The following is a 19,656-nucleotide window of genomic DNA, read 5'->3' on the forward strand; positions in this document are numbered from 1 at the left end:
TGGACAAGGAGGTGTTGGCTGCGGTCACAGGAGTCAAATGTTTCCATGAATACATCTACAGCAAATCATTTGACCTTGTGACCAATCACAAGCCACTACTGGGCCTGCTTGCTGGGGACCGCAATACGCCACAAGTTTTGTCCCCTTGTATACTGCGCTGGACTGTGTTCTTAGCTGCATACAGCTACCACCTCCTGCATTGGCTGAGTAAGACACTTAGCCACGCCACCGCCCTCAGCTGATGTCCGCTCCTGACTGTTGTGGAGGATCTGGCTCCAGCATCAGCTGTTTTATTAATTGAAGACCTGCCATCTGGTCCCATTACGGCATCAGAGATTGCTGCATGCTTTGCCAAGGACCATGTCATTGCCCAAGTGCTCAACTGGGTATGGAGGGGGTGGCCAAAGGGACCAGTCAGGACAGAGTTCCTGATTTTCTATGCCTGGCTACATGAACTGTCTGCTCAACGGGGCTGCCTACTCTGGGGAAGTCATGTGGTGGTACCCCAGAGGTTGTATTGGCCAGTTTTGGAAGCTCTTTATATAGGTCCTCCAGGCATCGTGCGGATGAAGGCACTCGGCTTCAGTTATGTCTGGTAGCCTAATTTAGACAAGGCCATCGCTGATTGGATCGCGTCTTGTCAGCCTTGCCAAGAGTCAAGGCCAGCCTCCACATCCAATACATGAGTGGGAAACACCCAAGTCACCTTGGTCAAGGGTACATATTGACTTTGTGGGCCCCTTTTATGGACATACTTTTATGGGGGTAGTGGATGGCTTGAGGTGGTACTCATGACATCAACCACAGACATCAGAGGCCGTGATCAAGACCCTTAAAAGGCTGTTTGTGACCCACGGACTGCCAGACATCCTTTTTTCGGATAATGGGCCACAGCTCACATCAAGTCAGTGTGAGCTGTTCCTAGTGGGTCATGGCATTCGTCATGCCCTGATTGCATCATTCCATCCTGCTAGCAACAGCCAGGCTGAGTGGATGGTCCGATCAGCAAAGGAAGCACTGGCAAGGATGGGCCTGGGGGATTGGCAAACACAGATAGTGGAGTACCTCCTGGTCCAACATGTTACACCAAACTCCACCACCAACAGGAGTCTGGCTGAACTCCTAATGGGTCACTGCCTGCAGACCAACTTGGACCGACTGCACCCTTGGAGATAACTGCAGACTCAACTAGCCAGCTCTAGACATTCTCACCATGACTCACCAGTCATTCTGCAACCCACAATTACACCGGGGGCCCTTCTTGGATTCCTGCTCAGGTAGTGAATGTTACTGGGCTGCGTACCTGAAGGGTGGCGCTCGAAGATTGTAGGTTGTGGCATCACCACATTGACCAATTGCATGGCCGCCTTGGAACCTCTGTCTGCTGCCAGCCAGAATGGACTACACCAGAGACAAACCCGGTTAAGGATACACTAGCTCAGTCACCACAAACAACGATATCAACAAGGAACGGTGGTGATGCACAGATATCTGCTGATTTGGTTCCTCTTGTGATGGAAGTACAAGTGACTGAGCCTTTGCTGGCACCACAAACTACACCTGAAGCAGCGTCAGTCACTCCGCCTAGTCAGGGCTTCAGAGCTACTGGTCTTGAGACAGAACCACATAGGTCGGAAGAGATACATCGCCACATACATACATACATACACATACACATACACACACACCTACACACATACACACACTGCTGAAAAAAATAAAGGGAACACAAGCAGAAGATATCTGAGATCTGAATGAATGAAATAGCCTTATTAAATACTTTGTTCGTTACGTACAGTAGTTTTGTGTTCCCTTTAGTTGTTTGAGCAGTATATAAACTATTATATGTAAAGAACAAAGTATTTAATAAGGCTATTTCATTCATTCAGATCTTGGATGTCTTCTGCTTGTGTTCCCTATATATATATGTATGTATGTATGTATGTATGTATGTATGTATACGTATGTATGTCTTTGGTTATTTGGGTTTTCTCCCGCGTAAAATTGGAAGTGTCTTGGCGACGTTTCGATGAAGTCTCATTCGTCATCTTCAGGCTGGTATTTTCGGCTTCGTGCTTCTAGGAGCAATGTGTGATCGTAGCTGTTTCTTCCTTTTAACTGCCAGTGGGGATGTGAACTGATTGGGTGGGAGCTTGGCTATGTTCTGATTGGATGAAGGTGTGTTCTGATTGGTTGGGGGCTTGGCTGTGCTCTGATTGGGTGGGGGGTTGGCTGTGCTCTGATTGGATGGGAGTGTGTTCTGTTTGGGTGGGGGCTTGGTTGTGCTCGGGTTAGTCTGAGTTGCAGGGGGATTTGAGTTGGTGAGCTGCGTTGCTGTGAACAACAACTTTCATATACTCCTTGATGAAATCCCATGCACCGCCTGCTCCACCACATACATCGGACAAACCAACAGAAAAATAAGTGCACGCATTGAAGAACACAAGAACTCAGTCAGAAAAGAAGAACCAACTTCTTCCCTGGTCCAACACTTTAAAGCCACAGGACATGAAATTGACTTTAAAAAGACCAGAACTATCGCCAAAACTGAACACTTTAACAACAGAATAATCAGAGAAGCCATCGAGATAGAAAAACGCCCTTATTGACAAACGAGTCCCTAACACAAAGAATGACACCAGACCCACACTCATGAAAACCACATAGGATATCAACACCACACATCGATGCAAAAAGCAAACTCAAACCCACACCGATGATGAGGCACGATCACAAACCAGAAGCCAGACCACAGATGGATCATTAGCCACTTTAAACCCGTCCAATCCATACATGAAGCAAACTGACACCCACCATGAAGATGTGGCATGACCACGAATGCGAAGCCAAATAACAGCAACGCAGCTCACCAGATTAAATCCCCCCGCAACGCAGACTAACTTGAGCACAACCAAGCCCCCACCCAAACAGAACACACCCCCAGCCAATCAGAGCACAGCCAACCCCCCCATCCAACCAGAGCATAGCCAAGCCCCCAACCAATCAGAACACACCTCCACCCAATCAGAACACAGCCAAGCTCCCACCCAATCAATTCACACCCCTACTGGCATTGATAAGGAGAATCCAAGACCTTAGTGCCTTCCGCCGTGCCCTTAAACCCCACTTTTTCCAGCAAGCCGGGCTGGCTTAAGAAGAAATTTTAAATGTTTTAATTGGTTTGTATTTTTAATTTTGGGCCAAATTTATATATATTTTAATTGTTTTTAATATTTGTATTTCATGTTTTTTAATTCTGGCTGTACACCACCCTGAGTCCTCAGGGAGAAGGGCGGTATATAAATTTAAAAAAAAAAAATAATAAAAGGAAGAAACAGCTGCAATCACACATTGCTCCTAGAAGCACGAAGCCGAAAACACCAGCCTGAAGATGACGAATGAGACTTCGTCGAAACGTCGCCAAGACATTTCCAATTTTACGCAGGAGAAAACCCGAATAATCAAAGACCTACACACACACACACACACACACATGTATGTATGTATGTATGTATGTATGTATGTATGTATGTATTTGTTATTTTGATCACCATAATGCTCCGTCTTGGTGGGAAAGTGTGTTATGTATTGGAGATAATTGCTAGTTGAAGGTTTTATCCTGGTTATCTGTTGGAGTGAGGAAATACTCTCTCCTGATTGGTTGTTGACTGATTAGTTCCCTATAAAAGGAACTATCTCCGCTAGGGAGTTTTTAAATTGCCTTATAGACAGAAATAAATAAAGAGCTGATAGAGATAACTCTGGCCTTACCTCCATTCTTTGCCCGGAACTTAACAAAAGTCAATGGGGAAGCTAGATTCACTTAATAACTAGGTTATTAACTTATCAACTGCAGTGATTCACTTAACATCAGAAATGTCAGACTCAATTGTGCTCATAAGTTGAGGGCTACCTGTATATATTTATATTACAAGGCTGCCTTATTGTAGCATCAAATAATAATCTGCATTATTGGTTTTAGCAATATTGTTGCATATATTAATTCTATGTTTGGTGTTTGGAAAATTGCAATTTGAAATATTTCAAAAAATTACTGTGGAAGAGAACCTCAAAAATAACTTGATAGAAAGGTGAAGTATGAACAATTCAAATAAATAATGATTTATTATCTGAAATGGATAGTGAGATTTAATCTCATTTGTTTATATTGTTTCAGGCAAGCTTCATTTATTCATTAGATTTATATCCCACCTTTTGTACTGGAGCTTAAGAAGGCATAGGGCTTCCCTCTGTTTATCCATGCAACAGCCCTGTGACATTTATCTTTTTTTAAAAGTTATGCTTACTTCCATTAGTATATGTATGTATGTGTGTGTGTATGTGTGTATGTAAATCTTACAAATTACACTCCTGTCCATTTCCATATTTTTCTTCTATAGAAATCTTTGGCAGAAATGCCTTCTAAATTTCTGGAGGATTTACACTTAGATGCTGAGCTGAAATGAATCTGATGAAAATCTTGGGTTTGTACACTCTGCCTTTTATCCATCACAAAACATCAGTGGGGGAAAATGGGGCATTTCTCCTGGATTTTCACTTTTTACAAAGCAGTATAAATATATATACTGTGGTAATCCTTTAAATAAGACAGAAGATTATAGAGGATGAAAATTAATATCATCAAGTGAAAATAATTGAAGTTAAAATTCTAAACAAGCGCAGAGATTTTTTTTGGAATGGTAAACACATTTGGAATATTGAGAGAAAGAGAAGGTTGTAGATGCTTTCATAGCATGACTGCCATGTTAAACAGGACTTGCCAGAAAAACAGCTATTAACCAGAAGCCAACTTTGTTCACCACCATCCAGTATAGCTCCCACTTATAGTTATCAGTTTTTTCAGATCAGATTGGCACACAAGGCAATATTCTTGCAATACTAAGGATTTATACAACCCTTTATAAAAAATAGGAGGCAGTGCTTTGATTTAATGGTTATGTTGGAGGAGGGAAGATTGCACCTTCAAAAGGTTCTGCAGGAAATAGGTTCATTAAATCTATTTCAGGCTGATTTCAGACTGGGATGTAGGGATGAAACAGCATTAGTTACACTTTTGGATGGGCTCAGGATGGGCGACTGCTTCCATTTTGGCCCTCTTGGTCTCTCAGCAGTCTTTGATTCCATCAACCATGGTATCCTTCTAGTGACTGAGAAACACAGTATTGTAGTGGCGTACTTCCTTGCTCTAAACTGGTTCTGGTTAGTATTTGTAGTGGTGAAGCCTCTAGGGTCATCTGTTGGCACTGAGTTTATTTATTTATTTATTTATTTATTTATTTATTTATTTATTTATTTATTTATCGATCGTATTTATATGCCGCCCTTCTCCCGTAGGACTCGGGGCAACTCACAAGATAAAACAACACGACAATAAAATGATATTAAAATAATCCAATTTAAAATCCCCAAGCAATTAAAACTCCCGGCAGATCAGGGAATTTGTTGAAAAAGCCATGAATTTAGGTCACCGCGGAAAGTGCGGAGGTCGGGGGCCGTCTGGAGCCCAGTGGGTAACTCATTCCAGAGGGTCGGGGCGACCACAGGGAATGCCCTAATCCTGGGCGCCAGCAGGTGACATTGTCTGGCCAATGGCACCTGGAGGAGGGCAATCCTATGTGAGCACACTGGGTGGTGGGAGGCCGGTAGGAGGTGGTCCTGCAAGTACCCCGGGCCCATGCCATGAAGGGCTTTATAGGTAAGCACCAGCACCTTGAGTTAAATATAATTGTACGTCTACTGTATGTACACTGCCCAAAGCACAATTTGCAAGTGGGGCATCTTATAAATTATTTAAATCAGCAAATAAATAAGCCTAAGGAAATCTAGATTTGTTTCCATCACAATAAACTGTAGAGTACATTCCAAAACAATAAAACATGGCTAGATTGATTAAGATTAACCAAAGCTTAGCATGATTTCTAGATAGAGTTTGTATGTACTTTTCTGGTGTTCTTTAGAAAGCCCACCAGAGATGAATTAAATATAGTGTAGTGATTGGAGTTGTGGTTTAATCTTGCATTTCCTTCACAATTCCCCTCTGTCATACAAGCACTTATTGTCTTTCCTAAAAATTAACAGCCTAATAAAGAGAGTTTATTAAGCTAATGTAATAGCAGCATTTTCTTTGAGGACTAAAACATTTCATTTTAATATTAAAAATTGAATTTCTATCATTACACATTATATACATTTTATTTAAATCAGCTTGAATACGGTCATTCCAAGCCTAAGCAGGTATCTCACGAGAGATACATACGTTAAGCATTAGTTAAATTAGTTTTTAGGTTCTATCTCATACCAATATATGATAATTAAAATTTAAAAATAATTCCACATTGAAACGGCATGTTATGAAACATAATTATCTAAGCTATAGGCATACACATGTGCACGCAGAATAATTTCATAAAAGTTACAGATCTGTTTATAGAAGATCAGAAACCATTATTAATACTGCAGTTTTATGCATGCTTATGCAGTAATCTCCGCTTACTTTATTGGAATGTTCTCCCAGGGAGATGTATACAGAATTGCAGCCTTACTATTTCTGTTGTGAAAAATAACACTGCATAATATAATAACATCTTTATTGTATTCAACATGTTGAAATAGTTTAAATCCCTATAAAATATCACAATGTTTGCTGGGAGCTAAGAAGCATAGAAAACTAAAATAACCAAAGTAGTCTTTTTGGTTTTTTAGTATTAACTCCTAATATACTGGAATTTAAAAGATAATTTTATGTTTTATTCTACATTATAATGTTTTTCAATCAAAAGTATTTCCTGCTTGTAAGTTTTGCATTAATTAGGAAGGAAGGCCTCTTAAGGTACATTCTATATTCTTTTTTGTATAATGGAAAACATTATATTGCATAGTCCTGATATGTTTAAAGAGTGACCTTGCATGCTAAGAGCAATTATACAAATTTGTATTGCCTGTTTGTAAAATTCCAAAGTCATTGCCCTTCAGATTTATTGGAAATATATTTCTTAAAAATTCTCATCTAGCATGTTGTTGTCCTGAAATCTCTGGAGGGCACTCGGTTGCAGAAGCTGATGTGTGTTGTTGGCCTTATACCAGTGGTGGGTTGCCCCCGGTTCGGACCGGTTTGCAAGAACCGGTAGTAAAACTGGTGGGAGGCCCCACCCACCACCCTTGGATGTCATCATTGATGATCTGCGCATGCGCAGAAGCTTCTGCGCATGTGCAGAAGCAAGGCACGCACACTCGCTTTGCTCGTACGCACACATTGCAAACCGGTAGTAAAGGTAAGTAGAACCCACCCCTGCCTTATACATATGATTGTGACTCTTTAGATATTGTATTCATATAGTGAAATAAAACCAAAATAATTTTCACAGTTTGTTCTACTAACTGCCAAAATTTATTACTGTAACATTTCAGATAAGAATCTGGAATGTTTATTATCAATAACAAATAATAACTCATCTATAAAATGCACTCATTAGGAATTCCAGACTGCAGATTTTGTTTAAAAAAAGAAAGAATAGAATAGAATAGAATAGAATAGAATAGAATAGAATAGAATAGAATAGAATAGAATAGAATAGAATAGAATAGAAATACTTTATTTGGCCAAGTGTGATTAGACAGACAAGGAATTTGTCTCCGATGCATAAGCTCTCATTGCGAATGCAAAATGACAAAATACTAATAACCCTAATAATGAAGTACTAATAATCATAATAATGATACCAGTAAGAGAAGGTAGTGGAACAGATGAGAAAGATAATAATAATACAGCCATACTACATGGGTAACTATACTTAAACATAAGACAGTACTGTGGGAATTAGGTGTTCAGCAGAGTGATGGCACGAGGAAAAAAATTGTCTGTGTTTAGTTGTTTTCGCATGCAATGCCTTGTAGCTGCGGGCCGAAGGGAGTAGTTGAAACAATTTATGTCCAGGATGTGAGGGGTCTGTAGATACTTTCTCAGCCCCCTTTCTGACTCGTGGTTCTTAATGAAAGCAGGCTGATTGCAATAGTTTTTTCTGCTGAAGTCTGTACCTATCTTGTTTGGTTGCTGTACCAAACCAGACAGTTCTAGAAGAACAAATGATAGACTCAAAAATTCCTCTGTAAAACTGTATCATCAGCTCCTGGGGTAGTCTGAATTTCCTGAGTTGACGCAGGAAGAGCATTTTTAATGATGGTTCCAGTGGTGGGTTTCAAATTTTTTTACTACCAGTTCTGTGGGTGTGGCTTGGTGGGCGTGGCTTGGTGGGCGTGGCAGGGGAAGGATACTGTAAAATCTCCATTCCCATCCTACTCCAGGGGAAGGTTACTGCAAAATCCCCATTTCCTCCCGATCAGCTGGGACTCGGGAGGCAGAGAATAGATGGGGATGGGGCCAGTCAGAGGTGGTATTTACCGGTTCTCTGATCTACTCAAAATTTCCACTACTGGTTCTCCGAACTACTCAAAATTTCTGCTACTGGTTCTCCAGAACTGGTCAGAACCTGCTGAAACCCACCTCTGGATGGTTCTAATGTTAGGAGTCCATTTCAAATCTTGGGAGATTATAGAACCCCAAAACTCAAAGGAGTCTGTTGTTGATCCTGTGTTGTCTAATATAGTAAGAGGTAGTAGAATAGAGGGCTCCTCTAAAATCCACTTTCATCTCTACAGTTTTAAGTGTGTTCAGCTTCAGATTATTCTGGCTGCACCACAGGGCCAGTTGTACAACCTCTTGTCTGTATGCAGACTCTTCACCATCTCGAATGAGACCAATTACTGTTGTATCATCTGTAAACTCCAGTACTTTATCAGTATAGAATTTGCACAGATTGCCTCCTATTTTTAACTGAGGTATGATTTCAGAAAAATTCCAGTAGTTAATAGAACTCTCAAGGGTAAATTGATTCATGAGATACCTAATGTTAACTGCTTTATTTACAGTCACATTCTTTCACTGTGAGTTGTATTGTGTTGGGGTGGTGGTGCACGGAGGCTCAGCCAATCTCATTGTACACATGTTGTACTCTGACAATAAAGGTTTGAATTGTATTAAGTAGCGCACTTTTTCTGTTTGTTTTTACAATCATCTTGTAAAAGTCTTTTTTGAAATACTGTTGTTGAAGTTGGAAAATGATTCCTATTCAAACAACCAATTTACAAATGTAAATTATTTTTTTTCCTCAGTGAGCAAAGACAAATATTTGATTAGTAAAAATTCATTTATAGGTATAGGTATTTTCTAACCCAGAATTTCAGGCTATGCACTAATGCCCAGTTGTGAATGATTATCTTCCATGAATTATGATACTGTACTCTTAGATATAGATTACAGCATCCATAATTGGAGCTCTAAAATTCATAGATTATCATCATAGATAACCAGTTTTTAAAAATGTGATAAATATGTGTATATCCAATGGGATTCTAAAGCAAATGTGGGTTTCCATTCTCTGTTTCTACCCTTTGGCAGAATATTACAGAAATGAACAAAATCTCTAGCTAACTTCAGGCATTTCCTAAAAACACCAATGCTACAGTTAGTCTGGCTGGACTGGTTTCTTTGCCATACACCTGGTATATATCACTTTAAGAATAAATCATGCCTCATTAAATTACAATTAAATGAAATCATGATCATTTGTTTTTCTTGAAGAAGATGCTTTGCATATTGAAAGCCTAATTTGTTGCAGGTGAGAAAAAAATGAACAGATTATTTAGTATCACTTTATTTTTATTTTTATTTCATAATGCTGATTGTTGATTCATTTTTGTGTATACCAACTCAGATATGAATATAAACCAGGGCTCTCATGATACTTTGTTTTATTGACTTTGTTATCACTCTGTCATCTATTATCAGCACAGTCTGTCAGAGCAGTCTATTCAGAACTGTATTGTAATAGATTTCCATCCTGAAGCATTTTCTCATGAACAAACTCTTCACATTTCATTGCCACCTACTTTTTACCATTTTCAGAGGTGTGCTGCAAATTTTTTCTCACTTTTTGTATTCTTTAAATATAAAGAGTTGCATAGGACACCTCTGAACCTGATATTTGAAGCGCTGTTCTCTTGATAGCTTAACACAGTGAGGAGTGTATGTGCATATAACCATTCTGCTCAGATTGCTTCGAAAATCAGGTTTTACATAACCCTACTGGTAAGACTGAATTGTTTTCCATAGGTTTAGAGTAGTATTTGGCTCTCAGAAGTTTATGACCAGTATCATTAGTTTTCCACTGGTATTTCAATATTGCGGCTTCACTTAATACTTCATAAGGAAAGTGGTTCTATACTCCTGGATCCTCCATAGGGTATGCTGGGGCTGAGCTTCACACTCCACTGCCTCCCCTCCCAAAAGTCATCTAGAGCCACAGCACCAAAAGCCCCTTTGTGCTGAAAAAAAAAAAAAGATGAAAACCAGCTCCTAAGCCTCAGTGCCAAAATCCTCTTTGTGCTGTGAGTAGGGGAAGTTGGAAGCAGTCTCTTACCTTACTAAGGCTTGGGACTGGGAGAGACCAAGACCGGGTAGCTTGACTTGGAAAGGTTACTTGCTTAATGAATTGTTATTGGCAGTTAGGTTAATAGGGCAGTGGGGAGTTCTGGTATTGCCATCAGTAAATGATGCAATCACATGCTGTTGTGTTTTACAACTGTATTGCTTAGCAATGGAAATTCCAGTCTCAATTTTGATCATAAGTCAAAGATTAGAAGATAATGGTAAATACAGTCAACACAATGATCTCTACAGGATTTCTGTTTGTTATTATACAAATTTATTTACTGAAAGGAAACATTAACAATTAACCCAGTCAGTAGGCTTCCATACTACTGGATGTTAGACCAAAATGAAATGAAATAGTTATAATCTGTATTGTACATTGTCATTCAACTCACAACTGAAAGTGGTCAAAGAAATCTGATTAATGATTTTTTTAATATTCGAGAAATGGTAGTTGCTGGGTAACAACAGTAATAAGGGGCTACTACCTTATGTTATTTTGCTTGTTCATTGCCAAAGTTTCTGATTAGTAAGAAATAAGGCACTGGAGTAAGTCCAGTCATAGCCCAACCAGTAAAGCTTTTGTATTCTTGTTATTAATAATTTTCAAACTTGTTCATATGTAAGAAACTAGCACACTTTTTGAGAGTCTTTTAACACAGGAAAATGATGTGATCATACTTTCCAAGTATATCTGAATTATCTGTTTTGAACATGCAGGTTTTATGTTAATCTATATGCAACTGCTTAATTAAGCAATTACTTTGCTTTTTAAGCATGAAAAAATAGTATCTAGTCCTATTGTTTTACTAAAAATAAATATTTATTTATTATTTATTAATGTTGTTTGCCACCCATTTCAAGTGATGAGTATCTGAAAAAGCAAAATCAATTGTTTAAAAAGCTATTCTTTGTGTTTAAAAGTTCATCCCAAGCTCAATAAATATTATAAAATAAAGCTACAATATATACAATTGTATTAAATAGTTATTAGGTTAACAGGTGTAGATTTATTTATGTTCTCAGACCAAAAAAGCACAATTGAGAGTAATAGTTAAGGTATCTGGTAGTTAAGGTATCATGCTAAAAACCAGGAGACTTTGATTTTTAGTCTCTCCTTTGGCATGAAAGCCAATGGGGTGACTTTGGGCTAGTCATTCTCTCAGCCCATGTCATCAGGTTCCGATGACAAACTGCTTAGTCAATCCCTCTCATAACCAATGGATCAACATTTGGTTGATTTGAAAAAAGTGAACCTTGCACTTACACAAAAACATTAGGATGAACCCCTTTTCAAAAACACAAAACATAAAACATAAAAAGGGAAAACACAGTTTTCTGAAGCAATAACAAGAAAAGGATATCATCCAACTTTTTCAGGCCATAACTATTATAAGAAACTTGGTGATCTTTGTAGTGGTTATCCAAGTTAGGTCTTGCAGTAGGAAGATTGTAAAGTAAACTTTGGATTTATGGATGCCAGATGCCTTAGGTGATATCATGGGCAGTGTTACAATACACAGATTACTGTCTTTACCTCTTAGCAGAAACACATAACAATAGTTTTGCAGGAGATTAAAATGTTTGCCTACAGCCCGCATGTAGGATGTGTGCTAATTCCAGCCAAAGTGAAAAGTCTAAGGTAGTGGTCAATTAATTGACTATTATTTTTTACTTTAAAAAAATTCAAACTACAAAAGAGGGATATTGTCAAGTCACTGCATTTTTGAACCTTATACTTACAGTGCCCATATGTTCTTTACTATAAAGGACAGACCTTTGTTTCAGAAAGCTGTTATTAAATGTAATTATTTGTTTTATTGATCTTGGATTTACATTCTCCTTTGTAGAGCATAAACAAATGTATTTATTTTTGTCAAATTCATATAGCTACCCTTCTCACGTGAAGCAGACTCCAGGATGCTCCCAATGCATATAAACAAGGAATTAAAACATTTTACAAACCCATTAAAAACAATAAGAATACATAAAACAAGACTACAAGAGGGTAGCTATTATCCATAAAACAACCAATGTAGAAGCTCCCTATTACCAGAGGGTTCCCAGACTTCCTGAAGGCTTATCCTTATGAACTTCTCAGATTTGCCCCCTTTTCAGGTTTGTCCTTTCCAAGACAATATGCCTACTACACTTATGCTTGGTTATACTTTAAAATATTGTCTTTTTTATGCATCTAATTGTATGCAGATTTAGAAGATTAATCAGTAGTCAGATACATTTTATTCATGAATAAAAAAGCAAAAGCATGTAACTGATTTGAGGAAATATTTTTAATATAAGCATCTGTGCCTAGAATAATTATTTCATATTTTGCATTAATTTGCTATATATCTTAGCATATTCGTTAAGAATTATATCCCTTCTTTTATACAGAAGCTCAAGGCGGCATACATACTGTTCCCTCCTATTTTTCCTCTCAATCACAATCCTGGAAAGTTGATTAGGTTGAAGGAGAGTGATTGGTCCAACAAATTTTTTTTAGTAGTCTTCTCTTTGTGATTCTAGTCTGCTTCTTCAGAGTATTAGTTTCACTTTTTCATGTATGTATGAATTTCTCATATTCAGTAATTGTGAGCATTTCCCCCATATATCTTGACCCAGGGAAATTTTATATATTGAAATAAACTTGGGGCACATTAATTCGCTATAAACTCTATTGAACTTTCCTACCTAGAAACAATGCAGCAAATGATTTTCCCTTCTAAGAATGGTATTTCAGAGGAGTAGGCAATATGTTGAAGTTCTATGCAGAGTGCAGATAGAAGGAAGGAGGAGGAGGCGGCTGGATAAAGTACCGTAACATTTAGGCAGCAGTTGTACCATTTATTTGCAGCACAAGTAGGAGTTATTTTCTAGTTATGAATCTGCTATAAGGAGGAAATTTTAGTTGGAATTCTCTAGGACAAAGGAACACAAAAGTACAGCAAACAATTAGAGATTCTGTTACTCAAAGACTAAAGTCTTAGTATCAGAGTAATCAGTATTTTTTATGTCCTATGTGCTCTGTAACTTTTTATATTCTATGACTTTACTTGGTTTCTAAAGCTTCATACAGGCTATAGTACAACTGAACTGCTGACTTCTTTCATGTAAACGATTCAAACAATCTAGATGTATTTGATGAATCTGACCATTGCCACCTTCTGACTTTTTAAACAAGACAGCAATTTCCAAATTAATTAATTTTAAAGATGAATTATCTTAAGGATTTCTCATATTTGCAGCATTTTTCCCATTAGAAAGAATTGACAGTTTGCAGTGAATGAACTGTAACATCCGAACCTTGCCAAACATTTTTCTTCGTAAGTCTCCTGAGCTGTTTAAATGTCTGAACTAAATTTACCAAACTTGGCAGATTCCTGAAGTTGAACAGAACTGCCAAGTGTTTGCAACCTCAAGCAGAAAAAGTGAGAGCTCTAATAGTTTTTAGGCACCTGGCTATAATTGTAGTTTTATAATGGTGTCTTACTACTCACTTGCCTCTTTGGCAGATTTGTATTTGGGTTGTTCTTAAGTGAAAGGTAGAATTTAAATATAATTGCTCTTAAATCAGCCATGGTCCCTAGAAAACAAGATTTGTTTCTAGAAAACATTCCATGTGCTTTGACATCTGATGAAAGGTCTCAACCCTGCAACCTGGCCAATTATAACTAACACATTTTTTTTAAAAGACTTGGACTTTTTTTTAATTTTTTGAACCAGGGATTGCTATCAGAGATACTGCGTAAAGAAGAAGACCCTAGAACAGCTTCCCAATCCCTCCTGGTAAATCTGAGGGCAATGCAGAATTTCCTCAACCTACCTGAGACAGAGCGAGATCGTATATATCAGGATGAGAGAGAGAGGAGTATGAACCCCAATGTGAGCATGGTGTCTTCAGCTGCCAGCAGTCCAAGTTCCTCCAGAACCCCCCAGGTAAGGTTCAACCCTATTATAATTGCTTTCAGTGTTGTCCCCTCATAAAGAAAACCTAAAGTCAGGCATCATATAAGATGGCTGGTTAGGTTTTTCCCGGACTGATATTAATTAGAAAAGAAAAGAAAAGAAAAGAAAAGAAAAGACATTCTTAAATTCTTAGGGTTTTAAATTATGTGGTCTTTTAATAACACTTCTGGGATGAAACTGATATACTATTTTTTAAATTAATGCTGCAAATATAAAGAATGAACATTCAATTAAATACATGAAAGAATTCAAATATCTACAGGGGAGGTTACATACCTTGGCTGTGATCTGAATCTGCTCAAATCAATGGTGTACCCTTGGTCAGAGCTAAGTATGTTATTTCCTTTCAGGACCAATTGCGCACTTCATTCTCAACGTGTGCTTGAACTTTTTCATAATTTTAGTTAGAGGTTGTTCCTTTAATTTTATCCTATGGTTGTTTTCAGTTGCTTCAGTACCCCATCTTCTGGTTGGCAAATTGACCTCCAGGGTGCATCCAGAAGTGCTGAAATAAAATTAAAAGGTTGTTAGGTTGATTGCAACTAACTAATAGAATAAAACCTTTCAAAATAAGTACTTGGATGTATTTAAGGGATTTCATTAAAGATATTTTAGAGGTCTGTAGTTGGTTTCAGGATACAATTCAAAATGTAAGTGCTAATCTTTAACCTTCCAAATGGTTTTGAGTCATGAAAGTTTAAGTGAACCTGTCCACCAAGGCACACATGCCTGTTGAGTGTGGTTAACTGCTAATTAAACTGCTAATAGTTGTTGCCAAAAGTATGAAACAGAATCTCTACTAGCAGAGAGCATGATAGGATGGTTAATGTTGTGTTTCCTCCCACAATTGTTGGTGGAGAAAGGAACCACTGAAAATTAATGTCTGAATCAAACTTTAGACACAGTATCTATTGTGTTAGAGAAGACAGGGAGCACTCAGCTGGTATGAAATGGCTGACAGAACATAAATAAATGCTTGAAGGACAGGAGATCATTGTATGGATTAGCAAACCTATAACATTTTACTCTTTAGCAAATTTTTAAAAAATCATATTTTTAAAAAGTTGGATCATAATGCTGAAGTTGGAAAAAGCTAAATGATTTTATAGCTAGATCTATTCTATTCTATTTAAACTATTCCATTCCATATCATTCTTCTGTTATCTTCTTTAAACAGGGTATGTGTAATTTACATATGCATTTTTTTGAGTTTTTAGTTTTGTAAAAGGTTGCTTTCTAAAGATTTTCCTTTTCTTCTTTTTCTTTATCTCCCCTTATTTGGCATAATATAATTTTATATAATTTTATATAATATTATATATTTTATATAATTTTATATAATATTATAATATATATTCTTCTTTTTGTCTTTGCTGTTTTTCCCATTCTATATAGGTTTTTAAAAAATAAAATAAATTTCTTTTTCAAAGTACAGTATATTGTATTTTATATACTCTATACATTATATAGTTGTATTACCATTTAATTTATGTATAATATTGTAAAAAGATTAAAATTTAAAAGATTAAATATGTACAAATATTTCTACATATTTCTCTAAATATAAACATTTTGTATGCATTTTACATGTTTTTTCAAGTACTTTTTACTTAATGCACAAACTTCTCAAGCATATTATGTATTGAGACGTTTTATCTAATACATAGTTTTCTACTCATTTTTAAAGTGGAGAAGAGATAAGAGTCAGAGAAAAAATTGAATTATAAATTCAGTAGGAAAAACGAGTTCAGGAAAAACTCTCACTCTCATTTTATTGAGGATATTGTTATACTAATTTTTGGTGATATTTCTAGAGATCACTTTATGTTTACTTAGAATTTGGGAGGTTATCAAAATGGGCAAGGCTGGGTGTACATATCTAACTCCTTTGGTGAAACTGAATATATGCAATAAGTGAAAATTGGTATTTATGACTGTTTTGCTTCACTCCATGTACTTACTCTCCAATTATCAGTGTTCTTTGTTTCTTTTCTGTCTTTAAGAACATTTGATTATAATCACAAGGCTTTACTCTTAGATTTTGATGGCGATGATGACTTTTCCTTCTCTTTTTTATGCCTCAGCCTTAGGGTAATAATTTCTAGAGCAAGATATAGGTAAAAGTTACAATATTTAACAGAAAAAAGTATAACATTACTAAAAATAGAAGAGGGACAAAATTAACAGCAAAGGTAAAATATAACTTAAGAGGGGCTTTTCTTTGTGTTGGAAAAATAACAAATGTTGATTGAAAGAATTTATAAGTGCCTCCAGGCAGCTAACAATAACTCTGGGAGCCTTGTAATATTTGATATTTGGTTGGCCTCCCTATGGAAAACATAAGATGCCTGTAAATGAAAACTCATTTGGTCACCCTGGTAAGAGTCCAAGAAGATAACTATAACATTTATGCCAGTTCATTTGAACACTGGCAAGGAATTACATCCAAGATAGAGAAGTGAGCACGGTAAATTATCTAGAGAATGGAATAGCTTTCTTTTAGAAAAAACAAAATCTGCAATGGTATAAACTACCTTCTGCTGCTGAAGCAGGGAATAATTTCTATATGTTAACTTATTTTACAATGCATATATGATTTATTTTTGCCTAAATCATAGTATTGAGAAGAATAATTTAATGCTAGAAGAATGCTTTAAGAAATAGCCATGATAGGCAGACAGGAGAAAACATATTTGAAATGAAAGACAATTTTTTCCCCCGATGCCAAAGTTAATCCTATATAAAAAATACTGTTTCCATAGATACCAATCTGTGATACAATTTTGCAGTATAGTAGATAATCTCAGGGTATCAAGAAATATAGTAAATGTTCATTTTCTCCTCCTTATTACATTGCTTTTTAAAATTGTAATTTTCCGTTTGTAGCTTTCAAGCTGATCAAGTTCTGTTTTGGAATGTGTATTTGATAGTAGATAATCAATGCGAAACTGATCAGAAAAAAAAGAGTCCAAATGTTTTGAGATAAATATGGCAATATTTAAATATGGGCTTCTGCTGCTTAATTTGTTCTTTGGTAAAAGTCAAGGGATATTAGAAACAACAACAACAACCAGATATCAGGCTGATTTTAACAAAATGTATTTATATACTCCATTCTTTCATGTTTGCTCCATTTTGTCTATTTGAAGAAAAAAACACCAGATATCAGGCTGATTTAAGCAAAGTATATTTATATACTCCATTCTTTCATGTTTGCTCCATTTTGTCTATTTGAAAAAATAAAACTTCATTGAAATAAAGTAATAATTATAAAAATACAAAGTAGCAACTTTTAAACAATCTTGTTAACACACTAGAAAAAAGTGAATTTTCAAGCCCTTCTAATAATGCAATTTATAATCACAAATTTGGTTAAAATAATTTTTTTATATTGAAACTAGAACCTGGTAATCTTCCCTTTAGTTTTGTAATTTTAGTGCCATAATAAAGAAGATTCTGCTTCTTCAGGGCACAAATCATGGTGGAATAATTCAGAGCTTCTCCAAATTGATCAGAGAACATAGGTAAACATATTTCAAAATGGTTCCAATCCTATATTTTTTTTAATATACTGAATATATTCCTGAGATATTTATATCACAGCAACTTTTAAATCTGGGTTTGTCAAATACAAGGCAAATGGGCCATAAACCTGGTTCTCAAATACAAGACAAAACCTCACACTTCCTTTTTTATAATACCTTGTTAAGACATCTCTTTTTTTGTTAAAGATGATAAAATATTTAGCCCTGTTAAACTTTCAACCAATATAAAATGCTTACTCTGTATGCTGTTCTAATGAATCAGCATGAAGGAAATGCTATTACTTTTTTCAGTCTTTTTTATCCTTTTCTAACTTTTTGCTTTAACATGTATTTTAATATCCTAAAACTTTGCTCAACAGAATAACAGAGTTGGAAGGGATTTTGGAAGACTACTAGTCTAGTTTAAGTAGAGTCCTTGGTCATTACGTTATGTCTGCATGTTTCTTAAAACTGTCCTTGATTGAAATGATTGTTCAGCATGATTTATGAATTCTTGCAATAACTGATTTGAATTTTACTAGTAAAAGTAGTAGCCACTGTAAAATGCTGTAGATTTCTAGATTTTTGTTCAGTAAAATCCCATGTCAATTCTTTTAGTAGATTTATCTGTGAAGGAAACATTCTCTCATTAGTGTCCTTCAATTGTCATAGAAATTGATAGGAAATCATTTATTTAAAAGGAATGTAATGGAATGTACCCAGCTCCTCCAATGTGGGTTTATGAAGTAAATGGCAGCATATTAAGCACACTGGCAGGCATAGAGTTATTAATCTTTTTTTCATACCCACTGATTTTCTAGGTGAAATTAGGTGACTCTCTGGCCAGCATAATGATGGGAAATGGTAGATACTCAAATGACATACATATAATTTTAATAAAGAATGAAAGAGACTTGTGGGAGTACATTAAATTGAGTAATAATTTATTATGTAGAGACCTCTATGCATTTACTCATTTTTTCTGGAAGAATTGACTCTTCCTCTAAAGTATGATTTGGGGGGAAGCAAAAATTCAAATATTCATATAAATAATATTTTGTATTTGAGGACTAGCTGAATAAAATAATTGTTTAAACATTACTTCATCCGATTCATAATCTTTTAATTTTCTAGTATATATTTTTGTGTGTTTTGAAAGTCAGAGCAACTGAAGAATACTGTGTGTATGTTTGTAGAAAAAGAGAGTGAAAGACAGTGCATACACATGCTTTGTATGTCCTATAGGAATGCCCTGCAATTATTTCCAATCACAATTAACCTGATTAGAATAATGGACAGGAAGTGTCCCTCTGTAGCTAATGCAGTTTGGCATCAGCTGACTGAAATCCTTTGATAATTTCTGCACAGATGGCTGGGCTGAAAGCAGCACTATTTTAATTATTATTTTCATGGTCTCTCAATAGGCCAAAACCTCAACACCGACAACAGACCTCCCCATTAAGGTGGACGGAGCCAACATCAACATCACAGCTGCCATTTATGACGAGATCCAACAGGAGATGAAAAGGGCCAAAGTGTCTCAGGCTCTGTTTGCCAAAGTAGCTGCCAACAAAAGTCAGGTGAGTAGGGGATTCTCTTTTAAGAGCAGGAATAACTTTGAGGTCGACACATTCCTTCTATAGATAAAAATATACCTAT

The 19,656-nt window shown here is 36.4% G+C and overlaps 1 protein-coding gene across 2 annotated transcripts in view; it reads left to right on the forward strand.

Moving 5' to 3' along the window:
* The window catches only part of SATB2 (SATB homeobox 2), a 154,756-nt gene that overhangs the window by 91,244 nt on the left and 43,856 nt on the right, over positions 1–19,656 (forward strand). For both annotated transcript variants that reach the window (XM_070956822.1, XM_070956821.1), the window contains exons 7-8: positions 14,231–14,443; positions 19,422–19,577. In XM_070956822.1, the coding sequence (XP_070812923.1) occupies positions 14,231–14,443; positions 19,422–19,577 (369 nt within the window). The remainder of the gene's footprint in view (positions 1–14,230; positions 14,444–19,421; positions 19,578–19,656) is intronic.

The sequence above is a fragment of the Pituophis catenifer genome, unplaced genomic scaffold, assembly GCF_029215685.1.
Source record: "Pituophis catenifer annectens isolate HBS135680 unplaced genomic scaffold, rPitCat1.0.hap2 SCAF_1, whole genome shotgun sequence".
Lineage (NCBI taxonomy): Eukaryota > Metazoa > Chordata > Lepidosauria > Squamata > Colubridae > Pituophis > Pituophis catenifer.